Genomic DNA, 22,727 nt, shown 5'->3' on the forward strand with positions numbered 1-22,727 from the left:
CACACCACAACGCAGTAGGAAAAGACATAAAGAACTCGGTTGCACAAAGTGCATAACATAATGCATCCTAAATCCTGTCGTCGTTGTGTACATTACTGGCTAGCACAGATGTTGCTCTATGCAGTGTGTTTTACAGCTTTTCTTTGTACGAAGGAAATGGAGACTGAACCTTCCGGAAGGAGATATTTCCCTCCCGCTGCAAAAAGACCATTTCCGTACAAGAGGATCAAGTCGCACTCAAGCGGCGGGGGTCGTGTGGTGCAGTGCAAGGTAAAGTGCGGAAGAAAAAGGTTGGGTGAAGGTACGACAGAAGGACACTATTAGTTGTGTACCGATTCTTAAATGGCACCTACTGGACAAACAAGTTATAGGTCAGTGCAAGTACCAGCTCGGAAGCAATGATTATGTTAGGTGCATTAGGCTGGCAATTGTTGGCCTAAGGCGTACAAGCACAGGTATCTGCAGTAGGATTATATGGAACACACATTAAAAAGGTAATACAACCCTATTCTGACGCCATTTTAAGCGTGACCTTTTGAACTTGAAGGATTACAGTAATGCTCGTTAGGTAGATAAGTAAGTCCTATTTAACATTATTGCCTATTTCACATGCTACAATACATATTTCACATTCATTACGTAGAATTTTAACTTAACACATCTTTCATTTATGGTCATAGACATGACCGCAAGCAGGTACATTCAATTTGATGAATGAATTTGCAAACCGCTGTGCAGTTGTGAATGACATTCTAGTTCTCAGAATTGAAACTCGGTACGTTCGATACAGAGTTCAGGTCAGAATTTCAGGAATGGAAATTCTCAGAATAGAAGCACCATTCTATGGAACTCATTTATTTATAGGGTGCTGCTGCTGCTGGGTGACCTAGGTCATTGCACGAATGAAAGTGAAAATATATTTTGTTATTTTATTATGACGCTTATTATGGTGTTTAACGGTTATTAAATGTGCTAAATACAACAATTATTTTATTAGCTATGTCGAGTGTTTTTTTTTGCAAAAGAGGCAGCCTTGTCGTATTGTTGAATGAGTGAGTACATTATGGGTTACTCGAGTCAAATGCTCTACAATGTATAATATTTGGTAATGATGCAGTAGACATCTCCAGTGCATTAACTCTCAGAGATAATTAACCGGATCATTCAGCTTGATTCGTGCACGCAGTTGCACTGAATTCCTTGACGTGATATAGAAGGATAATCAGTCCTGCGTACAGACGACTATTTGAATTGGAATCGAAACCTGTTCTCGTTTTAAAATATCGGCGCTGCTACACGACTAACCTAGCCAAGTTATTGTTTTTGTTAACTTAAACTAAACCAACTTGGCTTAAAGTTTAGATTTAGAGTTAGAAAGAATGACACTTGAGTCCTCAGTTTGAACCTCGTTAAATTTATGATAACATGGGGTCAGGTTCGATGTGACACAGCAATATGATAAGGATTAAAATAAGAATCTGATGGTATATGAACCTAACATAAATAAGTTGAAGTGCATTTAATATATTTCATCACAATTAGCGATCATCAATTGTACTATACTACCAGTACTTTAAATTAGGGACCGGCAAAGGCCTTTCCGCGAGAAAATATTGATAGAAATATTGGGAATTTTGGGACGATTTGCCATTCTATGGTGGATCTACTAGGTGTAAAACAGGCAACTATTCGCCTCTGTCCAGATGGCTCGAAGAATTTTGTCTAGGTCAGGTTTACAAATTAGATATTATACAAGTTGGCTAGTGATCCAGCAGCAGCAAATAATTCGAGGAGACCTATTCGAGGAGAATAACTTTGAAAGTGTCTCTTTGCTTACGCTTTAGATACTTTTAAGCCTCTTGTACAATCTCCTAGACGAAAAAGGCCATTGTACGATGAAGACGGCTACATTCGACAACAAGGTCTCTTGGTAGATGAGGATACTTGGACTACACGATCTCTTGTCCCACGAAAACCAATTCTTCTTTAACTACTAGGTCGCTTGGTAGGCAATACTTAACAGACGACGAGTTGTCATATATAAGAGGAATGTCTTAGGCTATTATGTTTTGTTGTACGTTAAATAGCGGAGTACAATGTACAACTAAACAAAGTGTTTGCACTCATAAAATCATACTAAAATCATTGTAAAACAAAATCAAATCTTTACGAAACGAAAACTACGTTTAAAAAACGTTTCAACTGGACTATATAGCTACCTAGCTAATATTATACAGCTTCCAACGAACATGGCAATATTTATCATTACAAATTTGATAGATACGAGCCAATCAAAACGAAATAGTCTCAACTGAGTTCTCATTACTTTTGGGTTAAAATGAGTAACCAACGGTTAAGAAAAAAATTGAAATACTATAATCAAGTTCAAAAAGTACTCAATAACCCGGTAGTGAATCGGTTGCTTATGCATAACCGTAATTCTAACTTTCCCACCACAAAGTGCATTGTAGTCATTTATGGCAGAAAAGAATTAAAAAAAACTGAAAGTAAAAACTTGCTCTTTCGAAAAGTAAAGTTCATTAAAGAACGTACGTCCAACACAAATAAGTGAAACCAACAACGAACGAATATTTGCTCGTGCTCCACACCAACATGAAAAGCAACAGTGCAACGAAAGGAAACACTTGACCAAACTTCGGAAGCCGCAAGACCAAAACCAACAAGCAGACTAGTTTGGTTTACGAGGAAGAACTGTGCGAAATGAAAGGGAAACAACATACAACATAAAGCAAGAAAACAACCGATCCATCCATCGTGGTATTTCATGTGTGGCGCATCCGACTCCACGTGTTTCGGAAATGGAAAATATCGAACCAAATCATCGTCAAACTTGCTTCCAATCCAAGAGGCAGCCACAAGAGGAGAATCGCGCGATGCAGATGATGGATTAAGGAAAAAATCAAGGCGTGCGGCTGCTGCTACTGCTACTGCTGCTGCTGGCAGGCGTGATTCTGATCCAATTTGGCATTCGTACCAACAACCAAAAAAAATCCCGCAGCTCAGGTGCAGAGAACCCAGCCAAACTGCCTCGTGATGGAGAATACAGATTGAACCGAGGAAGTTTCAAATTTAGTACTCCCAACCGTAGCAACAAAAAGAGACTCATAAAAGCAACCACACACACGCACGCCAATCGGTGCCCGCACCGTACGGTCATTGCTTCTCGCGGATCGATGGAAGAATCTACCGTGATACGATGATGATGGCGGTGGAGAACCACACCGTACAGAGCGAGCCATACACTCAAACAGATTGGCTGGTGAAGCTAAAGGGAATGCGCCTTAGAATGTGGTGAAGCAGCGCAAGAAAAGACAACAAATGAACAACGGCAAGGAGAAAAAAGACATTCTTACCGAAAGGCGCAAGGCACAGCAGCGAACGACGAACGCGAGAACGCGATAGGCAAATTTAATGCTACGCGGATTTCTGATGTTGTTTCTTTTTATGCTTCTCCACACCGCCCGGGGGCCCGAGGCAGCACATTCGCCGCACAGGTGAACGAACGGGCGAAGCCACTCCGCACGAGCCTATGCGCGCGTGTGTGTGTGTGACTTAGTGTGTGCCAAAGAAGGGAAGTTAAGCCATTGGGGTGTGTATCTTCCTCACTCGAACGGGCGCCAATTCAAGTGTGAAGCCGGCTGGATTCACTTTCTCTCTCGACATTAGTATTTCTTCTTGTTGCTCAGCGCTTGCCAAAGAGCTCTACACACACACACACCGGTGTTCTTATGCCGGCAACTGTCATACAGCTTCAATAGAGACGTCAACCCAAAATGCGAGAAGTTGTTTTTTTCTTCGGGCGGTTTTGTTATTCTTCTTGCTCCATTCCATTCCGACGAGAACATAACGAAGCGCACAAACCACGTCCACCCACAATCATTGACCCGCAAGCAAGCAAACACATCCAGACGCTTCAGGAACATGGAATTTCGCATGCATTCACCGTGGTTCAATCTGCCTCCCATACACCCAAACTCCCCATACCACGGTATGTAGGGGATCGTTTCCGTCGATCTGGGAGGCAGTGATTTGCAACGCACCATCAAATCGTGCTATCCCCCATCATGACAGGACATTGACAGCGCAACGAGAAATGTCAAACGCAGTCACAGCGAGGACGTGAAGCAATAATAAGCAATAACAAACATAGCGCACCGATACCACAGCACGTTGACTACCCGGAAAGGGAATATGCTTGCGGGAATGTTTCGAATCTCTATCGCTTTTGGAATGAAATTTGGAAGTGGAAGAGATTCTCAAGGTGATATTTATACATGCAATAAGAACTGGGGGGGCATCCCAGGCACCTAAGAAATATTAGGTGATGAAAATGGCAGTGCATCAGTTGTATATGAAATTCACACGAAATTGTGACTGAGGCTTCAGGATCGGACTCAATAGCAACGGCCTGCACCTCGGAGACAGGTTTGCTTGCGTTTCTACTCTTCAATTTGATGGTAGAGAGTACCAATCGAGATTTCGGAGGTGGAATCTTCGGGGTCGATCTTCTTTAAGTCAATCCAAGTCCTGGCATACACTGATAACATAGGCATCACAGTTTTTTTGGTTCCTTTATGAAGCTGAAGCTCAACAAAGGATAAAACTAGTAACACAAAATCTCGAGATATAGATCAACGAGGCAAACTCCAAAATAGTGATAATACCAATAGCAAAACATCTGTCAAACACTGGTTAATGCAGAGATGTTTAAAGATAGATGATCGCATATTCAAGTTCTCTGAAAACCTTCTTCTTCCTTGGCACTACAACCTCGAGAGGTCTCAGCCTGCCATTTCTGGCTTTCGGTGCTTGGTTTTCACCCATTGCAAAGTAGTTTGCCCTGCGTACGGGGAGGCGGTCTGGATGGGATCTGAACCCCGGCCCTGCCGTGTGAAGACTGTCGCCGTAATCGCCTCGGCCACCAGACCGCCCCATCCGAAAACCTATAGGGCGAAAGTTAGCAACTACTACAAAGGAGATGTTGAGAAGCTTGGGCGGTCAGCTGCTGGCAGCGACAACGGCGCCGGTCTTCAGCCGGGGTTCAAATCTCATCCGGACCGTTCCCCCGTAGTGAGGATTGACTATCCAGCTACGTGGTTTCTAGTAAGCCAGAAATGGCAGGCATGACCTAAGAGGTTGCTAGGTCAAAGAAGAAGAAGAAGAAGAAGAGAAGCTAGAGAAAGCTGGCTGCCAACAAGTCATACAACAATCTAAGGAAAATCTTTACTCACAACACACGTCGTGATGGCTATAGATGGAGCTGTATGGAGCATTTATCGTCCTACTGATCACATACGTCTCTAACACATGAACTCTGACCATAAACTGATCCTGTGACAGATTTTTTAAGATCTCCTCCAATTTCTTAGATATTGTATTGCAAAATAGTCTCAACAGTACCCTAGTCATGTCATGAGTAAGTCACCTAACGTTTCAGCTACTGTTTTTTATTCTTTAGCAATACAACTACGAGAAGCAACTAACTTTCCAGCAATGCAATGCCGAGTCCGGAGCTGGATAGTTAGACCTGCATATGCTTAAGCGTATGTCCTAGCTTATAAAGACTTATAAATGCCGCTCACAGGAGTGGCTTGATAGCCCCAAACTGTTATGCAGTTTTGGCGTTGATGTGTCAGATGACAGAGCGTTAGACTGTATGACTGTATGAGTTAGTAACATTTTAAGTGATTTTCAGGAATTTAATCTTCCTGTTGCATTACAGAATGCATTTTAAACTACTTCAACTGAATCCAACAAATGATGAACCCATCATTGACTGCCAACATATAGACAGACCGACGGCGATGTTCCACTGTGGCTTCATACTGAATGGTTCGCTCCGACAAAAACCAACACACGTGTAAATCATGCTTACTTCCGGACAATCTATAATATCCCCACAGTCCCATTCAACTCTTTCACCGCAACACCACGTTGCAGTGCGCGGCGTGTGCGTTAATGCAAAGCAGTACCCCATGTGCCAACAGACGCAGATAATCGAATAAACACATCATCAAACCCGGCAGAGTGAGAGCAAGCTATTTGGGTAGAATGTTTTTACCAAACTCCCAACACCATTCCGTACCCCAACGGGGGTTTAACAACGTGTCATAAATAATCCTAAATGCATCTCGGACAGCGGAAAAAGGGCTAGGCGACCGCCGGTGTACGATCAAAATTCCCAAAGGATGCATTCCCACGGCTATCATGATAATGTTGTGGCTTTATAATGGCAGAATGGTGCTTGGTTTGTGGAGGTGATTTGTTTAAAACTTTAAATGAAATTCAAGCTAACGAGAAACCGTTCCCGAATTGTAATTCAAAGCTTGTGCGTGTTGTTCACAGTTTCATTGTCCAGACTTTAATGTTACAGCCTTCAATTACATCCCATGGCTAGAATTCTAATTATTGTGCAATCTATTCAAATGTTCCTGCTCCTCCCGTTGACAATTCGGCTTTGGCGTGTATGTCGAGCAATTTCGTGTCAGTTTCACACTTGCAGTGCCCGGACTTAAATGCAATGTGCTGAGCCCGAGTGACACTGGGTAACGTGAAATTGCTTATCTTCGTTTCAACTCAATCAAGCATGCAAAAACCAATATCATCATCAGCATCAGCAACTGTGACGCGCGGGGCACACGGGACGCGACTGGCAAGTGTGTTAGCACATTATTATTAGCGATCGTGCCAATTGCACAAAAAAGGCCCACACATATTTGCGTTAGCGTGCGAGGGTAAAAGACTGCCACACGATTGTGCATATTTAAAAACTGTCGTCGTTTCCGATGTATTTACCAGATAATATTTGCCCTAGACCAAGGAGCGTGTGCTAGGAGTGTTCGCCGCTTCCATAAAATATTAAACGATTTGCTAATCCGAACACACCAGATATGAACGTGTATTATGCAAAGCTTATTCTCCAATACAATGTATACGTTTTCAGGGTGAATCGTAGGCTGGTGTTTAGAACAAGATGATCGCAAGGACAATTAACATTAAACGTATTTGATGAAACAATGCATTTCGCTGGATAATACAAGAGTTGTTGCATGGAGTTGGAAATTAGTTTAGCAAGCCTTTATATGGTCAACATAACCATAGGCTAAACTGAACTCCTGTAGCAAGGACCGATTGTCTCGGCTATCAAGTAATTCCAGAATATTTAACGACCATCTAACTGAGGTTCAAATCCCATCAGAACTGTCCCCCCATTCGCAGGTCTGACTGTCTTTGCTACGAGCAAAATCAAGTCATCAGAAATTGTAAATCCAAAAAAGAAGAAGAGATAATCATACCCCCCCGTTGAAACCAGGTGAGTGTTTCCTTTTGCACCTTGGGACCCAGGGATCAGAGTACGAATAGTGAATCCTGAACAAATCCTGAACAAAATGAGATTTCTTTTTATAACATATTCAAAACCGAAATCGATCAAGTCTTAGCAGTAGATAACGTTCGGAGTGACCACCTAAACTACGTTTACGGTAGTTGAGTCTCCTACGGAAGAGACTCCACACTCTTATCAAGAGCAGCTAATAGAATTATTGAAAACCAGAGGACTTTTAAAATAATTCTTTGGTCAAAAAGGGGGAGCAGTAGTTCGTGAAACCCTTGGTACAGCTTTCTTTCGTAAGATCACCCAGAAAACGGTGTCTGTATTTTTGTAGATTTGACTGTAGACTGACTTTAAATGGCTACTAAGTGAAAACGCGCGAATACATAGAACTTTGTTAATCCTTGTGAGTTAAATTCGAAGACGAATTTTTTAGCCTAGGGTTGGACAATCATGATTATTTTTTCAAATCATTTTTTTCTATAGCTTTCAGAGGAGTTAAGAGAAAGAACTCGAAGAGAAGTAAGAGTTCTACTATGAACAAATTACGATTACAACTTCGACGTGCGAAACGTCGATTGGCGTTACAACATAGAAGAAAAGTCGATACTAGTAAATGTGTTTCAAATAAAGGGTCATCTACTTTTTCCACCAATCAACCTATTCGGGAGGTAAAAGCATCGGAACATATTCTCCCAAAACCCAGCACATATTATGTACATACCTTCAGATATTCAAAGTTCACCGTTCCGCACTAGAGGATTCGCTGCCGATCCAAGACGTTGTTGGGTTGCGAGTTGCTTCACGCACGCACACACCGAAAACAAACGCAACGGGGAAAGATGAGCCGCAGCACGGGCGCCGTACGAATCTCGATGCTCGCTGAGAAATGTGTGGTTTTTGTTTGAAAACAACTCCCTCGCTCTTTCTCTCTCTCTCGCGCGCACACACACTGCGCTTGGGGCGCGTTCGCTGCGGTTTTTTGGGGACCCGCGCCGTTGTTTGTTGAGCCGTGAGTCCGACCAACCCCCAGGAGCCCGCGTTGGTATGCGTGTGTGTCTAGGCCTTCTAGATTGATGGCTAACAGTCGCCGCCGTTCGTCGTGCAATATCGCGGCAACACACGCACACACAGAGGAAGATACGCGCCTGCTTTGATGTGTGTTTCAGCAATGCTCAAAACCAGCACACTGGCAACACCGCTCGGAATGCAATAAGCCTGTTGTTGTGTTGTTGTTGGCTTCGTCCGTCAGGACCTGAATCGATTTGTTATGCGGTTTTCACTACAAACGAATCACGATTTTTCACAACACGAGCCGTGCTTTAAACAACGTGCTTTGCAGGAGACTTCTTGTTGGACAACAATTGCATCGATCGAGCGGTACGCACACACCTACACAAGCCACACTGCAATACGCACTGCAACTTTTCTAGATCGCGCGCGCGTCGTCCACACACACCCGAAGAGCGCCACTCGTTTAAGTGGATTTTTTCAATTATCAACGGCACACAACGCTTGCTGCAACACCATTCATAAAATTGCACCGACACGATACGAACACACACAACACTGGCTGGCACGATCAAACGGAGTTGATGATAACACAACACACCGTTCTGCTTATATTTTCTTCCTTTGCGGTGATCAATTCGCAAACACGCGGCCACGGGCAATTGCAATCATTCAATTGAACTTTATCTCGACGCGCACATACACACAACCACACATGTGCAGCTACAGCTTTTCCAAACATACACACACACACGCACGTTACACTTTTATTATACACCTTTTTGATGTTTGCCTTTTGGCAGCTTCCTTATTTCTCACACTACACTCGCGAACGCAGCATATAATGCTCACTACACCACCTTCACACGGATTCTATTCACGCACCACACAACGACGCATGCTCCAATGGGTTGATAGGATCGGGAATCGGGGAACCCAGAATTCGGTTCACTTGACTCGAAAATGCAGTGATCTCTAGCCTGGTGGTACGACGCGGTACGACGGTACAACAATGGGGTAGAAAATTGGGTAGAAAAGCCTCGCAGCCGAAAAACTATCGTTTCTCTATTGCTATGTACACACACGCACAGACGAACTGGCCGGGTAAAGTGAAGCCCGCTTGAGTCAAACTGATGATGACCCCGTAGCCGTAGCGTACCGGGTGGCCGGTTCTTGTTGCAATTATTTGCGCAACCAGACGCACACGCACTGGAACGACAACAACAATGCTAGCAGCCCAGCCGAAATGCTGTGTATGCGCTGCCGGCGAACAACCAGTTCACCACACGAGGCACCGTGAGCAACAAAAATCTCACCCGTGATGAGAAACGCTTCTCACCTAGCGCGTTGCTCCTACGGTGTTGGTCTCCGATAATATGCGAGCGATTTTCCAGAACCGCATGCGAAATGATGTTTTTTTCGCAGTCTGCAAAAAATGCACGCGACACTTTTGCACGCTTTTCTCTAGCAAATATTGGCGCTATTGGGCGCTATTTTTGTGTCTTCGAACGTTGCTGATGATTGTGTGTGATCTCTTTCTCTATCTCTTTCTATCTCGCTCGCTCTAGTTCTATTCGTACTAAACGTACGCATCCATCGGAAGGAAAATCTTGATCCTTGCCTTCAAGTATATGTACACATACACGCACAAACACACGTACACGCACTACACAACTGCACAATGTTCAATATTTTTACACGGAAAACTTTCGTAATTGTCACAAAATGTTCCTTTTCTCGTCCACCTTTTTTCTTTATACACAAAGTTTTGATTCACACACGGTCAAAGTCTGCTTGGTTTTCTTCAGCTTTTTTTACACTTTTATACATACACATACACGTATACAGCAACGAAACGGAAAAAATGTGGCCGTCTAGAGACAAAGACGGGTGGTGATGAAGATGATGAATTCGGAGTGGAAAAGTTAACCGGTAATTGCTGATTTTGATTCACGCCACAAGAAAAACACGACGCAAAGAGATCCAGAACGCAATGATCGACGCACTGATTCGTACTGTGGAAGGTGTTGGTATTGCTGATGGTTTGCTCGGTTGATGAATGCACTATTTACTGGATAATTTTGTTGCTCACTTTATCACTAACTGTACACGGGTTGGAAATGCACGGGTTCAAGCCTGCAATGGAGAATGAGAAAGAAGATAAAAGCGAGCAAGTGCAGTGGTGAAAGGTAAGATGACATTTGCCACTGGAGAACAGTTCTGCCGAATGCTTCTCGTATCCAATAGCAACAACCGAGGGCACAGAATATCCATTCAAGCGCCTGCAATGTGATAAAAAAAGGCTGCTGAGACTCTGAATGGGAGCACTTGCTGAACGAAGAAGAACGGTACCAACGGGAGGAAGAATCTAAAGCGCACTGAGAATAACTTCTGGAAGCAAACCATTCCCACCATCAATGTACATCTGTCAGCATGCAGATTGTAGGTGTTGTCTCCCATTAACAGGCGGAGTACGAAAAGATAGCTTATATTTTTATACAATTCAACTAAAAGCGCTTCAGAAACTAGCTCGATTGTCTATCGACCTATAACAAAACATCGCCGTTCCATATTTCCTTCATATTCTGACAGCCAGCAGCAGTAGCAGCAGCAGCGCCAGCAACTACGCGTGTCTTTGTATGTGTGTGGTTGTGCTCACCGCGGTGAGTAAGAATGGTGCGCTGCGCTGCGACCGGAACAAACACACCAACACCTCTCTACCTAGAATAAAGATACTCCGATTGGATGGGGTGAAAAAAAAGATGGTCAAAAAACGCATTGTCCTTTAGAGAAAAAACGGGACCTTTCCTCAATTCGTTCCCCCACAACCGGTGTGCGGTGCGACATTTTCCAAGGAATTGAACCAAACTTTGCCTGAACGTGCTTCAACCGGACACACGACCATTCACCCCGTGAGAAGAAGACAAAAAAAAGGCGAAGCAGCAATGGTCGACCAGCCAGTAGTAGTGGCAGCAGCAGTAGCAGAACGCACAGAAACTGTGGAACGATGTACTTATGCTGATTTTTCGCTTAAAGCTCGGAAAAGCTGACACACACCGAAAACCTGTGCACCCGGGGGAGCACGGGAAGCCTTTGTTACGCCATTTGTTTTTTCGCAAAAAAAACGGACAAAACACACATCGCACCGAAGGGAGAAGCGCTGCTGCTGCTTTTTACGCACAAAACCCAGATACATACACACGCACACGGAAAGAGGAGCATCTAGTGTACTTGCCTGCCGCCATCCAGAGCATTTCAAATGGCCCGTCTACTAAAAACTATATGTACACACACACTCGGTTTTCTTCCGTGCACACGGTGAGACGCGCTGAATACTTCTGACACTGGCCGTACTCTGGCCGCCGCGACCAGGAAGGGCGCATAAGAATATCCCGTGAACGGAACAATCAGAGAGATAGAGCGAGAGAGAGCGCGCGCCGTTGCTCTCGCGCATTTTGCGGAATCTTTTCTATCGCGCTCTCGTTCGCTCTCTTTCTTTCTCACCCCTTCAAAGCCGTCCACCGACCCGAAACGGCGCCGCTGCACACCCAATATCGGAAGAACCTAAAACCGCAGCGCCGACCGGATCGAGTTTTCGGTCCCGGCTGCTGCCTCCCAGAAAGAACTCCCGTCGTAGAAGAGCATTATGAAAAACTGAAAGAAAACTAGTCGAAGGAGGCTTCTTTAGGAAGGCTTGCCAAGGGTTCAAGGGTTGCTGCTCCTGATCCAGAACAGCCGAGAATAAACAGAAAAAAGGCAATGCATAACTTCATCTACATTGCCCTGTCCATCACCACCGTTACCCCCACACCCCTTGCACCCAACAAGTGCATCATTGTCTGCAGCAGCATTCGCATTATGCACGCACGGAACGTCTCATCATGGTTGATGCACAGAATCGCTCCGCCACACACACACACTTGCATACACCCACTCGCGCACGCCTTGCATGCATACTACCAGCCCCAGACACATACGCAAACATAAAACGGACGTTTATCGTAACTTACACTATGCAGCCAGACGCTTTCCGGTTCACTGTATGGAACATCCACACTGGTGGCTTTATGCAGGATGCGGTATTTGTCACTTCCTTGTCCGCCCTGGGGACGTCTTCTAGTATCTCACGGAATGCCGCACTACCTCCGGCGATTGGCCAAACTCCGGGCAATCACCACCACTGGATGCTAGAACGCGGTATACTAGGCCGGATGTGGTTCCGCGGCGCCTGGACACACAAAACACGCGCGTTCGCTTCGTTCACACGTACGTTCACCGATAGTAAAAAACGCCGTCCCAGTGGAGTCTAATGCGGTCCGGTTCTTCTGTATCCGACAAGATATTGGAGGTTCTGGCGTTTTAGCTTCACCGTCGTCGTCGTCGCCGTCGTCTTGTTCTTGTCGGCGTTTGTGTGTGTAGCACCAGCAGACCCGGTTTTCTCTCTGTCTCGCTCGCGTTTGCTCTTGGTGCGAGTTTTGTTGAGAGAGTCAGCTGAGCAGCGAGAAAGATGCACAAGGTTTATACATCAAAGTTAGGAGCGTTTTGACAGCTAGCGAAACAGGGAAAACAACAGTTTGGTGTTCTTAATTAGCGGTATTTTTTATTTATTTGCGTGCGTGGAGGCTTCTTAATATAGTGCGAACCAAATTGTGTTCCCGATTTCACGAAGCATCTGTTTTTATCAACACGCCATGCACAAACGAACACCATATTCGAACCTTGACTTACCTTGCGATTGCATTCAATGTGTCTGTTCTTAGTACATTATTGACCGTAACAACTCCGTTCCCCAACGTTTCCAACTCAGCACGGATAACCCCCATTACACAAGCAAAGCCTTCCGATCTTACATAATAGAAGCGTGCACTTGACTTTCGGTCATGTTGACAGTTGCTTGCGAAAGAATACGTGCAAGAGCGAGAGGGAAGCGCAGCAGTAGTGGGGAGCTGCAACAGCACTGGGTTGTGGTAGTAGCAAAATAAAGAGAAAAAAAGGAAAGACTGCACACACAAGAAGTCGTCCGGAGGAAAAGTGCACCAGTATTTGGATCCGTGCCGTCTTTTATCGCATCGCACCGCTAACCTTGAGGGAAGGTCCGTGCTGAACAGCTGCCCTTGGCCGGGACCTTTCGTACGAACACGAGAACAGTCCCAGTCCATTGTGGTCCACTCCCACCGGACAATCCCGTCCTATCGAACGAGACACGGGTTCAACTCCCTCGATTGGAAAAGGCCAGGAAGGAGAAAAATGATATTGATTACGAAAACCGTATGATAGATCGCGGATCGACAGACACACTTGTGCAGTGGGGGCTCACAGGTACGGCCACCGTCAAACAAATCGACAGAAACGCCTTTGAGTGACAAATCAACCTTCTCTCTACTCACACAGAGTGTGCGGCCACCAGTGAATTTTCCATTTCCCTCGAAATCAAATACCCTCTGAAAGCTTTCCTTGCACACGTCGTCGATCGTTGGATTTTGCCTTCCGGCAGAAGACAAACCAGCAGCAGCAGTACTACCACCATCACCAATCTCACGCGCAAAACCCGCCTCCATCCGAATGGATGTTATCGGTCCGGACGATCGTCCGCAGGAAACGGGAACAACAAACGGTAAGCAGCTCACCAATGGAAACGCAACGCCGGCGGAAGAAAGCGCCGCGGCCGCGGTAGCGGGTGGCGGTGCCGGAAAGCGCAAAAAGGCTAAGAGGAAAAATAAAGCTAAAAATAGTCAGACCGAGTCGGAGATGACGGGCGAAACGAATATGACTATCTCCGGCGCGTTCGACACGGCGACGATGAAGCCGCCACCAGAGGCTGTGCTAGCGAAGCAGGTGGAACAGAGCGCGGTGACTGTAAATAGTAATTGTAATAGTAATAGCAGTAAACATAGTACCAGCAGTAGTCATAGTAACGGGCTACCGGAGAAGCCAGCACCAGACCCGTCGTCCGTAGATGCAATCAGCAAGAAGCTGGAGCAGTGTGTTCAACTCGGCCGTAACGGCTTAACGCATAATGGTTTGCCGAATCATGGTGCGGATACTGGCGATACGGAACAGCCGGCCGGGGAAGACATAGCTAGCACCGTAGAAAGAAAGTCCGGTAAGAAAAAGCATCGCAGTAGGCAAACGAAAAAGGGTCCGCTGCCAGCTAACACAACCTGTACAGACGAGAATGAAGAAGATGAAGGCAAATCTCAGCCAACAACGTCTACAACTACTGCCTTGCTGGGTGTGGGAGCTACTAGCGAAAAGAACGAGTCAACCGATGGCCAGAACGTGCCGGAAGAGCCGCCTGCAACCGATGCCGCACTGGCGGCGGCAGTGGAAAGCAAACCGGCCCTGACACCGATGGAAATCACTTACCAGGTGTACGAATCGGAACGCCAGATGCCGGCGATAATGGCCCTGATTCAGAAGGATCTGTCGGAACCGTACTCGATCTACACCTATCGTTACTTCATACACAATTGGCCAAAGCTGTGCTTTCTCGCGCTGCACCAGGATACGTGCGTCGGGGCGATCGTCTGCAAGCTGGACATACACCGGCAGGAGACGCGCCGCGGCTACATAGCGATGCTGGCGGTGGACAAAGATTACCGTAAGCTAAAAATCGGTACCACGCTCGTACAGAAAGCGATACAGGTGAGTAGGAGGAGTCATTTTTTCCGATCGAATTTAGCTAACACTTCACTGTGATTTGTTTGTAGGCTATGCTAGAAGATAACGCCGACGAGGTGGTGCTCGAGACGGAAATTACGAACCAACCGGCACTGCGGTTGTACGAAAATTTAGGCTTCGTGCGTGACAAACGGCTCTTTCACTATTACCTAAACGGTGTCGATGCGTTACGGCTTAAGCTTTGGTTTAGATGAATGCACCGCACCCTGTATCCTTGACCAGCACACCACCACCACCACCAACCTTCCCGCGAAGCGATCGGAAGTGGCGGAAAGGATCAGGCAAACTCTTGAGAGTAGGTTAGCAGTAGGCGAGCTAAGCAGGCTATGCACGATCGAAGACAGGTCCGTAAAAAAAAGAACCTACGAAGGAAAAGGGATTTATTTCTTAACTTCCAAGTTCAAAAGGAAAGGGACCTATATTGTCGAACAAATGGGCCACACTGAGAAAACAGGGCGAAAATCACCCCCCCCGCAACACGGATACTCACGGATTTGTTTTGCTCGTTTAGGCGCTTGATATTTTTGAATGTTGATAATTTCGGTCAGGTCGGTCAGGCTAGATTTCCTAAACCGGATGCAATACGATTGGACCCAAATCAGTCATTTCGATCGGTTTCCTAACCTTCGGATTCGGATTGCTATACCAAACAGTTACATTATTTATGGAAAACAGAGTAGGACGCGATCAGTTCAAATTCCGGTTCTTCGCAACGGTCCCGAGTCGAGTCGACTCTCAATCCCACACGACCGATTTTAAAACATGTGTGTATGTGTGTGTGTGTCGATCATCCCCCCAAAAATGCATGCATATTGCGTGGCAACGATCAAAGGATGTGGATTGTTCTATTTACACTACTACTGACTGAACACTGCACAGTGTAGTAAATAACAGCGCCATCCGTTTGTCCTTTGCGTGTAGTGGTGCGAAACTTCCCTAACGAAAACTGTGAACCAAACGCAGCACAAATAATTTATTTTCGAAACGCTGTAGCCAGCAGGGACACGGCACAGTTGTGTAATCTTTGTTTTGTAATATAATATATCTAGTATTTGTCCATCTAGTGTGTCTGTGTGTGTGTGCGCGTGCTTGAGTGATCGGTTTTTGGCGCGGTGTATCGTGTTCTTCCAAGTGTTAAGTGTCCAACGTGGATCGACGTTGTCGGTTCACGGAAAACGCTCGGGTTCAATGGTAAAATGTACAGGATTCACAGATTTCAATCTGCCTGCTGGTTTGGTTAGAAAGGATACTAATGGGAATGCGTAGCATACTAAAGTGGGAGTTTTGAAATGTTCGAAGCGGACGGACTTGTTTCTTGGGGTAAGCAAAGGGTGTGCGCAACAATTGATAGCAAAACAAAAAATAAACAAAACCGAAAACAAAACAGTTTGTGCAACCGATTTTGTAAATACGGGACGAGTAAATAAAGCATACAAAATACAGAAAAAAGAGAATATATCTCCGTCCACGAGGTTGGTAATAAAAGTAGTGGGTTGGTGGCTAGTCGACACAGAGAGTTAAATCATTCGTCGAGATTTAACTCTTAAAGAGTAAGTGTAAGATTTAACTCACTGTTCTAACTCATTCCATCTTCTTCTTATCAGGCGCTACAACCGGTTTTCGGTCTTGGCCTGCTGCAACAGTCCTCGATACCGCTCACGGTTCAGCGCCGTCGTCTGCCAATCCGTTATCTCGGCCGTTCTGCCGGACGCATCAACGCCATCACTCCATCTCAATCTCACGCCATCTCTACCACGCCTCCTCTGTCCGTGTGGACGGCCTAAAAGGACTTTACGGGCTGGGTCGTCCGGTGTCATTCTCATGACGTGACCAGCCCACCGGAGCCTGGCGAGTCTAATGCGCTGTACGATAGTGAGATCATCGTACAGCCCGTAGAGCTCGTCATTGTAGCGGCTCCTCCATTGTCCTTCTAACTCATTCACTCTGATTTAATTCACTTCGTTGGCAATATCGACCCGCGATCATCGCATCACGATATGCGATTGTGAAAACAAAAGCTTATTACACTGTTTTGTTTCTTCTTTTATTCATCAACACTTTAAAGATCTTCTTTGTTAATACTTATTCGCTAAATCATTCCGTTTCGATCTGGGCTTTTTTGTTGTTGCTGTTATTTTTCCATTTCATCGTACTGTTGTGTGTGTGTGTGTGTGTTTTGTGATTGGATTTTTTGTTAAGTTCTTTTCCATTTTACCACTTTCCAATGGGTTGATTTTCTTTTATACGATACACAGAATTCGCTTTGCTGCACACCCCCGACTTTACTGACTGCTAACCACCGAATAAAAAGAGGAAGGGATTTGTGGCAAAAAGGGGACGAGAAGTAAAAGGAGAAGAAGGAAGAGAAGGAGAAAAATGCAATAGTCTTAAAAAGAAGGAAATCGAAAAGGGGAGAATCAGTAAAAGAAACGGCGCACTGCTGCTCGATGATGGTCGTCGTGACGTCGTGTGTTATATTTTATATTTAGTATTGCTATCGGTTTTACACATTAACACAATCGGTTTTGTTGACTTTCAGTTTGCGCAATTTGTCTATATAAACACGGCACCCGGCTGATAAGAAAAGCAACTTCGATGCCTGCCTGATCGCTTGCCATGGACAAGAGTTCATGCGCTGCTAGTGGCATACGGTTAAGAAGAAGGTCAGTCATATTTCATCCTGGCTCGAACCCTTTACAGAGGCATTCGTTGTTGGTGGTTGTGTACAAGAAATTCTCGACTAATGAGGAGGTTAAACAGTTACTTTGACGAGGAGAAAAAAAATTAAATGAACTAAAAGAAAAACGGAAAGACTAGTCCAGCAATGAAAATCGACCTAATTCCTGGAGAGTTAAGAGGTAGAAAAAAAATGCTCGCAAATAATGGCGCAAGTGTACCTTGAGGAGGATATTTGCCCCGCCTGAACTAAACTGTAGCGGACCTGGACAATGGAAATGGGACGAATAAGAAACATACTACACAACACAACCGAGCACCAGAACTTAGTGAACAGAACCACGGGAGGGGATGTTCGTGGCCTTAGTCCTTTCTGTTCCTCCCTGCAGTTTTAGCGATTTGCGACGCGTGTTCGCTCGTCCAGTCCGCTAATTGCTGCTGAGCACATTTACACTTTTTCCTTATCCTATCTCAATTTTCTCTATCCTGCAGCAGCAAATGTGCTTCCTCCTGTGCCATTTTTTCTTCCCCTATTTGTATCGTTTTTCTCTTAACTTTTCGTATCCTTTTAGCTTGTTTCTTTTTTTCTTTTCCGTTTTTTTTTCTTGCTCGTATTCATCGGTATTTGATAAGGCAGATTTGTTGCTCGTATGTGTGTGTGTTTGTGTGGGACTATGAGTGTTTGTGTGTGTGTATATATATCCTTACAAAAAACAAAACCAAGGGAAGGAGGCGCTTTTAAGGGCACCAGCAGAAGAAAACGCTTGGCAATACGTTTTGCTACTTCCCTAACTTTTCTCTTTCTCTCTCTCTCTCTCTCTCTCTCTCTCTCTCTCTTCTTATCTTTCATTCAGGCAAACAAAAAAACAAACATTCCACAGGTTCTATTGGGGATGGTGATGGTGGTGGTGTTGCTGTTCCGGGTTGGGAATTGGGGCTGCTCTACGAACCAGCCATCGATGTCTGTGGGGTGAGCGGTTGCCCGGGCGTTTGCTGCCCGCCCTGGGGCGTTTGTGGTGTCAATGGCCCCTGTTGACTGCCGGGTCCCTGCTGCTGTTGCTGGTTCGAGCCAGGCCCACCTTGCTGTTGCTGCTGTTCCGGCGAAACGGAAGGTTCTTTCGTTTTGCCATTATTGTTCACGGTCCCGTTGGCACCGTTCGGGTTGAGGCCCGGGTTCATGCCGACCGACATGGGCCCACCATTACTGCCCGTCGGTGTTCCCGGTTGCTGCGGAAGAGGTGGATTTGCGGGAAGCATCATTTGCTGTTGCTGCTGCTGCTGCTGCATTGAGCCCTTCTGGCCGAGGTCATCATCCATCAGGGGTGACTGCGGAATGGGACCACCGCCGGGCCCACCGAGCATCGACGGATCCGGTCCTCCACCCATCTTCGGTCCGCCGCCCATCATGTGGCCCCCACCGGGCACACCGCCCATCGGACCACCGCCCGGCCCGGGACCGCCTCCGCCGCCCGGTGGCATACCCATTCGTTGCTGCATGCCGGGATTATACATACCGGGACCGGGATGATTGTTCATCACACCGCCACCACCTACTCCTCCACCACCCCCGTACCCACCCATCTCCGTCATGGGCGGGAAGATTGGGTCGGGGTCTGCTTTGTACATACGATTCATCGGGCCACCCATCGGGCCACCGCCCATCGGGCCACCTCCCATCGGTCCACCGGGTCCACCCATCGGGCCACCTCCCATCGGACCTCCCATTGGGCCGCCGCCTCCACCACCACCGCCCATACCACCGCCACCGTACATGCCCGGGTTCATCATGTTCGGTTTGTTGTATTGCATCGGCGGTATCTGCTCGTTGATCATGCCGGGTACGCCCGGGCCCGGTCCTCCATCCACCACCGGGCCACCCATCCCGGGGCCGCCACCGCCCCCACTACCGAGCGGAGTGTTCATGAAGGCAGGATTGAGCGGCCGATTCGGCGGACCACCAAAGTCCGGCGGCATGCCGGCAGCGGGCCCACGGAACTGTGGCCTCATGCCCATACCGTGCGGATCCATACCCATCCCTCTCTGCTCGGGAAAGAACATTTTCTGCATCTGGCGCAGTGTGGCGAGCTGCTGTTCGCGGTGTTGCCGCTGCTGGGGCGTTAAGTTTTCGTCCGGCACCTTCACACCCTGCAGCGACGGTTGGGGATGGCCGCGCGATTGCGACAGCACATTGCCACCCTTCATTAGCGGGAGCGATGCCACCAGCGAGTTCATCTGGTCGATAATCGTCGAACTCGAATGACTTCCGCCCGGTCCGCCGCCTCCCACTCCTCCGGCGCCTCCTGGACCCATGCTGCCGGGACCACCGCCTCCATGTCCACCACCCGGACCGCCACCGGGCACACCACCGCCGCCACCACCGCTGGGCGAAATGTGCGACCCTACCGGGGAAGGATTCTCCATCTTAACGCCCGGGTGGCCTCCTACCGTCGGATCGCCACCACCGTCGCCCTCCATGCACGAGCTGGGCGTGTGATGGATCGTGGACGGTTTCGACATACCGTCCGGGTTCATGCGCATGTGTGGCCCACCGTGTCCATCGGACGGGTACATCGGCAATCCGCTACCATCCTGATCCATGCAAGCGTTCGGCGTGTGGTGAATAGTGGCCGATTTCTTCCCCATCACCACCATTGATGGATCGAGCGGACCGCCACCAGGTCCCATGCGCATGTGCGGTGGCATATGACCATCTGGGCCGCCACCACCACCACCTCCTCCCCCTCCAAACATCGGCATAGAACCGTCGTTCTCCAGACAGGATCCCGCGTTGGCCGTGTGATGGATAGTGGCTGACTTTTTCATCCCGTCTGGGGGGCCTCCTCCCGGTGGTCCTCCCATACCCCGCGGTCCCATCGGATGGTGATCCGGTGAACCGTGCCCGTGCCCGTGATCCATCCAGGGGGACATCGCGCCCGGCCCCACACTGTTCCCGCTCATCTCGTCCGGACCGGGGCCACCGAGCCGGTTCTGTTTCTGCATCTGGGCACAGTGATATGCGATGATCGAGTTGAACTGCCCGCTCAGCACCGCCTCGGCGCCCTTGTTGGCGAGCGCGGTCGAGAACACGAATATCTGGCTCTGCTGCTGCGTGTACTCCAGCTTGTTCGACGGTTTGTTGCCCGCCATCATACCGGCCAGGCCCGGATTCATCTTGCCATCCATCGGATGAACACCGACACCATCGAGCGGACCGCCACCGCCTCCCATCACGGGACCACCACCACCGCCGCCCGCTTTGCCTAACGCATCCATGACTCCGCTGTTCGGGCCTGGACCACCGCCAGCATTAATACTGCAACCGTCGGACGGCTTCATACCTCCCGGCCCGACGGAACCGGGTCGGCCCGTACCGGGACCGCCCCCTTTCATGCCCGTTCCGTCGTCCTACAATAGAGAATGGCGGGTGGCAACGGTTACTTGGATCGTTACTTAGCAACTTTGCGTAAACTTTGCTTACCTGTTGTTGCTGTTGTTGCTGCTGCTGTTGCTGTTGTTGCTCCAGTTTGGCGGCAGCCGCCTGACTCATCTTGTTCTTGCGGCCGCCTTCATCGGATTTTGAGTCCTTCTTCGGCATCACGGCAGAGGTTCCGGTACCACCGCCAAGTCCTGTGCCTGCTCTTCCTCCTCGCCCTCCTCGTCGTCCTCCTCCTCCTTGCGGCAGGTGCTGCTGCTGATAAGGCTGCGGTTGATAATCGTACAGCATTCCACTCCCCCGGCACTCAGGGTATGACCATCTGAGGGCACGCGGCGAGGAATTCAAACTGGCGGCGGCCGTAAACTACAAAAGACTACCTTTTGTGTCTGCAAATCCGGGTGCATCCAACCCTTCACCGCACCATACTGCAAAACGTTCTTTGACCGAGGCACCCGCGCACAAACTTCGAATGACAGGTATCGAAAGCACAGATCACTTGGATCAAAATAAAACGTTGCCAGACGCGCACGGAAAACACCACCCTCGCGTTGGTGTCACCTTTTTCGCGGGATCTTTTCGCACTGGCCACAGGACGATCGGATCGGAACAACAAAACACGTAAACCCACGCGGTACACACTCTCTCAAACACACACTTTTTTCCGGAACAGCGCGGACTTGTGCGTTGTGGCGAAGGTAAACAACTTCTGCTACCACACACAAACGGGACACACTTTCGCGCTCTACCAACTCACACTGATGGGTGCTGGATCTTGGCGTACAATCGACTCGTCTGTTGACGGCCGGAAAGCACGGAACGACCGGAATCGCGGAATTACGGAACTTTCGTACGGGGTCCACGGGTACCGCGCGCGCACTTCACACTGTTTGCACTACCCCTCGCTCGTACGCCTTCTATACCCCGAGCAACACACACGCACACACGGTGCGCTGTGGCTGTGTGGCTCTTTTGGCGAGCGAACGTTGGCCACGAAGCGGTCGAGTGGCCGCTAGGGCACTGTCGTGCGGCGCAACGAGATCGAATATATTCCTGGTTGCGTACCACGGCTGCAGGTTGTCGCCTATTATTGATGCTGCTGCTGCTGCTTTTTTGTGTTGGCCCTAGGTAATGTTGGTGATTTGCTGATTGACAGCTTCGATTAAGCACCACGGCGTCCACTGCACCACTGTGGGTTGGCGTCGCGATTGTTTACGATGACAGCTGACGATGAAAAGTTGTAGAATAAAAGCTTAATTTGAATTAAATATGCAAAAACTGATCATTTTTAAAATCATTTAGCTAAAATATTAAAATTTTATGGACGTTTACACATGATTCCTATGAAAATGCAGTAAAACAACGAAGTTTGAAAAGTCCGAACTAGATGTTTTCTGAGTTTTTTACTCCTAAAAATACCTAGAGCTGAACAATATCACAAGAAAAAGTTTTTGTTGCATCAAATAAAAATTAAGGACAAAAACTTTGGTATAAACATATTAAAAATAAACCTTAATCAGACCGTTGTCTCAGCCATTGTGTTTGCGAACAACTTTTGAAGGATAGAACTAGTGC

At 47.5% G+C, this 22,727-nt stretch overlaps 3 protein-coding genes across 6 annotated transcripts in view; 1 reads left to right on the forward strand and 2 right to left on the reverse strand.

The window, feature by feature from the left end:
- The window catches only part of LOC118502679 (maternal protein pumilio), a 156,775-nt gene extending 143,969 nt beyond the window's left edge, over positions 1 to 12,806 (reverse strand). For 2 of the 4 annotated variants that reach the window (XM_036035184.1, XM_036035187.1), the window contains exons 1-2: positions 12,373 to 12,806; positions 8,076 to 10,498 (exon numbers count right to left, since the gene is read on the reverse strand). The gene's annotated coding sequence lies outside the window, so the exon portion shown is untranslated. Of the gene's footprint in view, positions 1 to 8,075; positions 10,499 to 11,560; positions 11,704 to 12,372 lie in introns of those variants that run through there. The other 2 variants (XM_036035186.1, XM_036035185.1) reach the window with 2 other exon arrangements.
- Positions 12,807 to 13,193: 387 nt separating this feature from the next.
- LOC118502717 (N-alpha-acetyltransferase 30A-like) lies at positions 13,194 to 16,497 on the forward strand. The gene is made up of 3 exons (XM_036035271.1): positions 13,194 to 13,681; positions 13,754 to 15,007; positions 15,073 to 16,497. The coding sequence occupies exons 2-3, from the start codon at positions 13,925 to 13,927 to the stop codon at positions 15,235 to 15,237; spliced, it is 1,248 nt and encodes a 415-aa protein (XP_035891164.1). The 5' UTR covers positions 13,194 to 13,681; positions 13,754 to 13,924; the 3' UTR covers positions 15,238 to 16,497.
- A 574-nt stretch (positions 16,498 to 17,071) lies between these two features.
- LOC118502691 (protein pygopus-like) lies at positions 17,072 to 22,332 on the reverse strand. Its single transcript, XM_036035207.1, has 2 exons — positions 21,198 to 22,332; positions 17,072 to 21,124 (listed from the first exon to the last, which is right to left on the reverse strand). The coding sequence occupies exons 1-2, from the start codon at positions 21,441 to 21,443 to the stop codon at positions 18,662 to 18,664; spliced, it is 2,709 nt and encodes a 902-aa protein (XP_035891100.1). The 5' UTR covers positions 21,444 to 22,332; the 3' UTR covers positions 17,072 to 18,661.
- Between the last annotated feature and the right edge of the window lie 395 nt (positions 22,333 to 22,727).

The sequence above is a fragment of the Anopheles stephensi genome, chromosome 2 (genome assembly GCF_013141755.1).
Source record: "Anopheles stephensi strain Indian chromosome 2, UCI_ANSTEP_V1.0, whole genome shotgun sequence".
Classification (NCBI taxonomy): domain Eukaryota; kingdom Metazoa; phylum Arthropoda; class Insecta; order Diptera; family Culicidae; genus Anopheles; species Anopheles stephensi.

Excerpts from the sequence above, each read along its gene's own strand:
- LOC118502717 (XM_036035271.1), top strand. The coding sequence starts at position 13,925 with ATGGATGTTATCGGTCCGGACGATCGTCCGCAGGAAACGGGAACAACA. Across the intron at positions 15,008-15,072 it reads TCGTACAGAAAGCGATACAG|GCTATGCTAGAAGATAACGC; the intron begins GTGAGTAGGAGG and ends ATTTGTTTGTAG.
- LOC118502691 (XM_036035207.1), bottom strand. The coding sequence starts at position 21,443 with ATGCTGTACGATTATCAACCGCAGCCTTATCAGCAGCAGCACCTGCCG. Across the intron at positions 21,125-21,197 it reads AGCAACAACAGCAACAACAG|GACGACGGAACGGGCATGAA; the intron begins GTAAGCAAAGTT and ends TCTCTATTGTAG.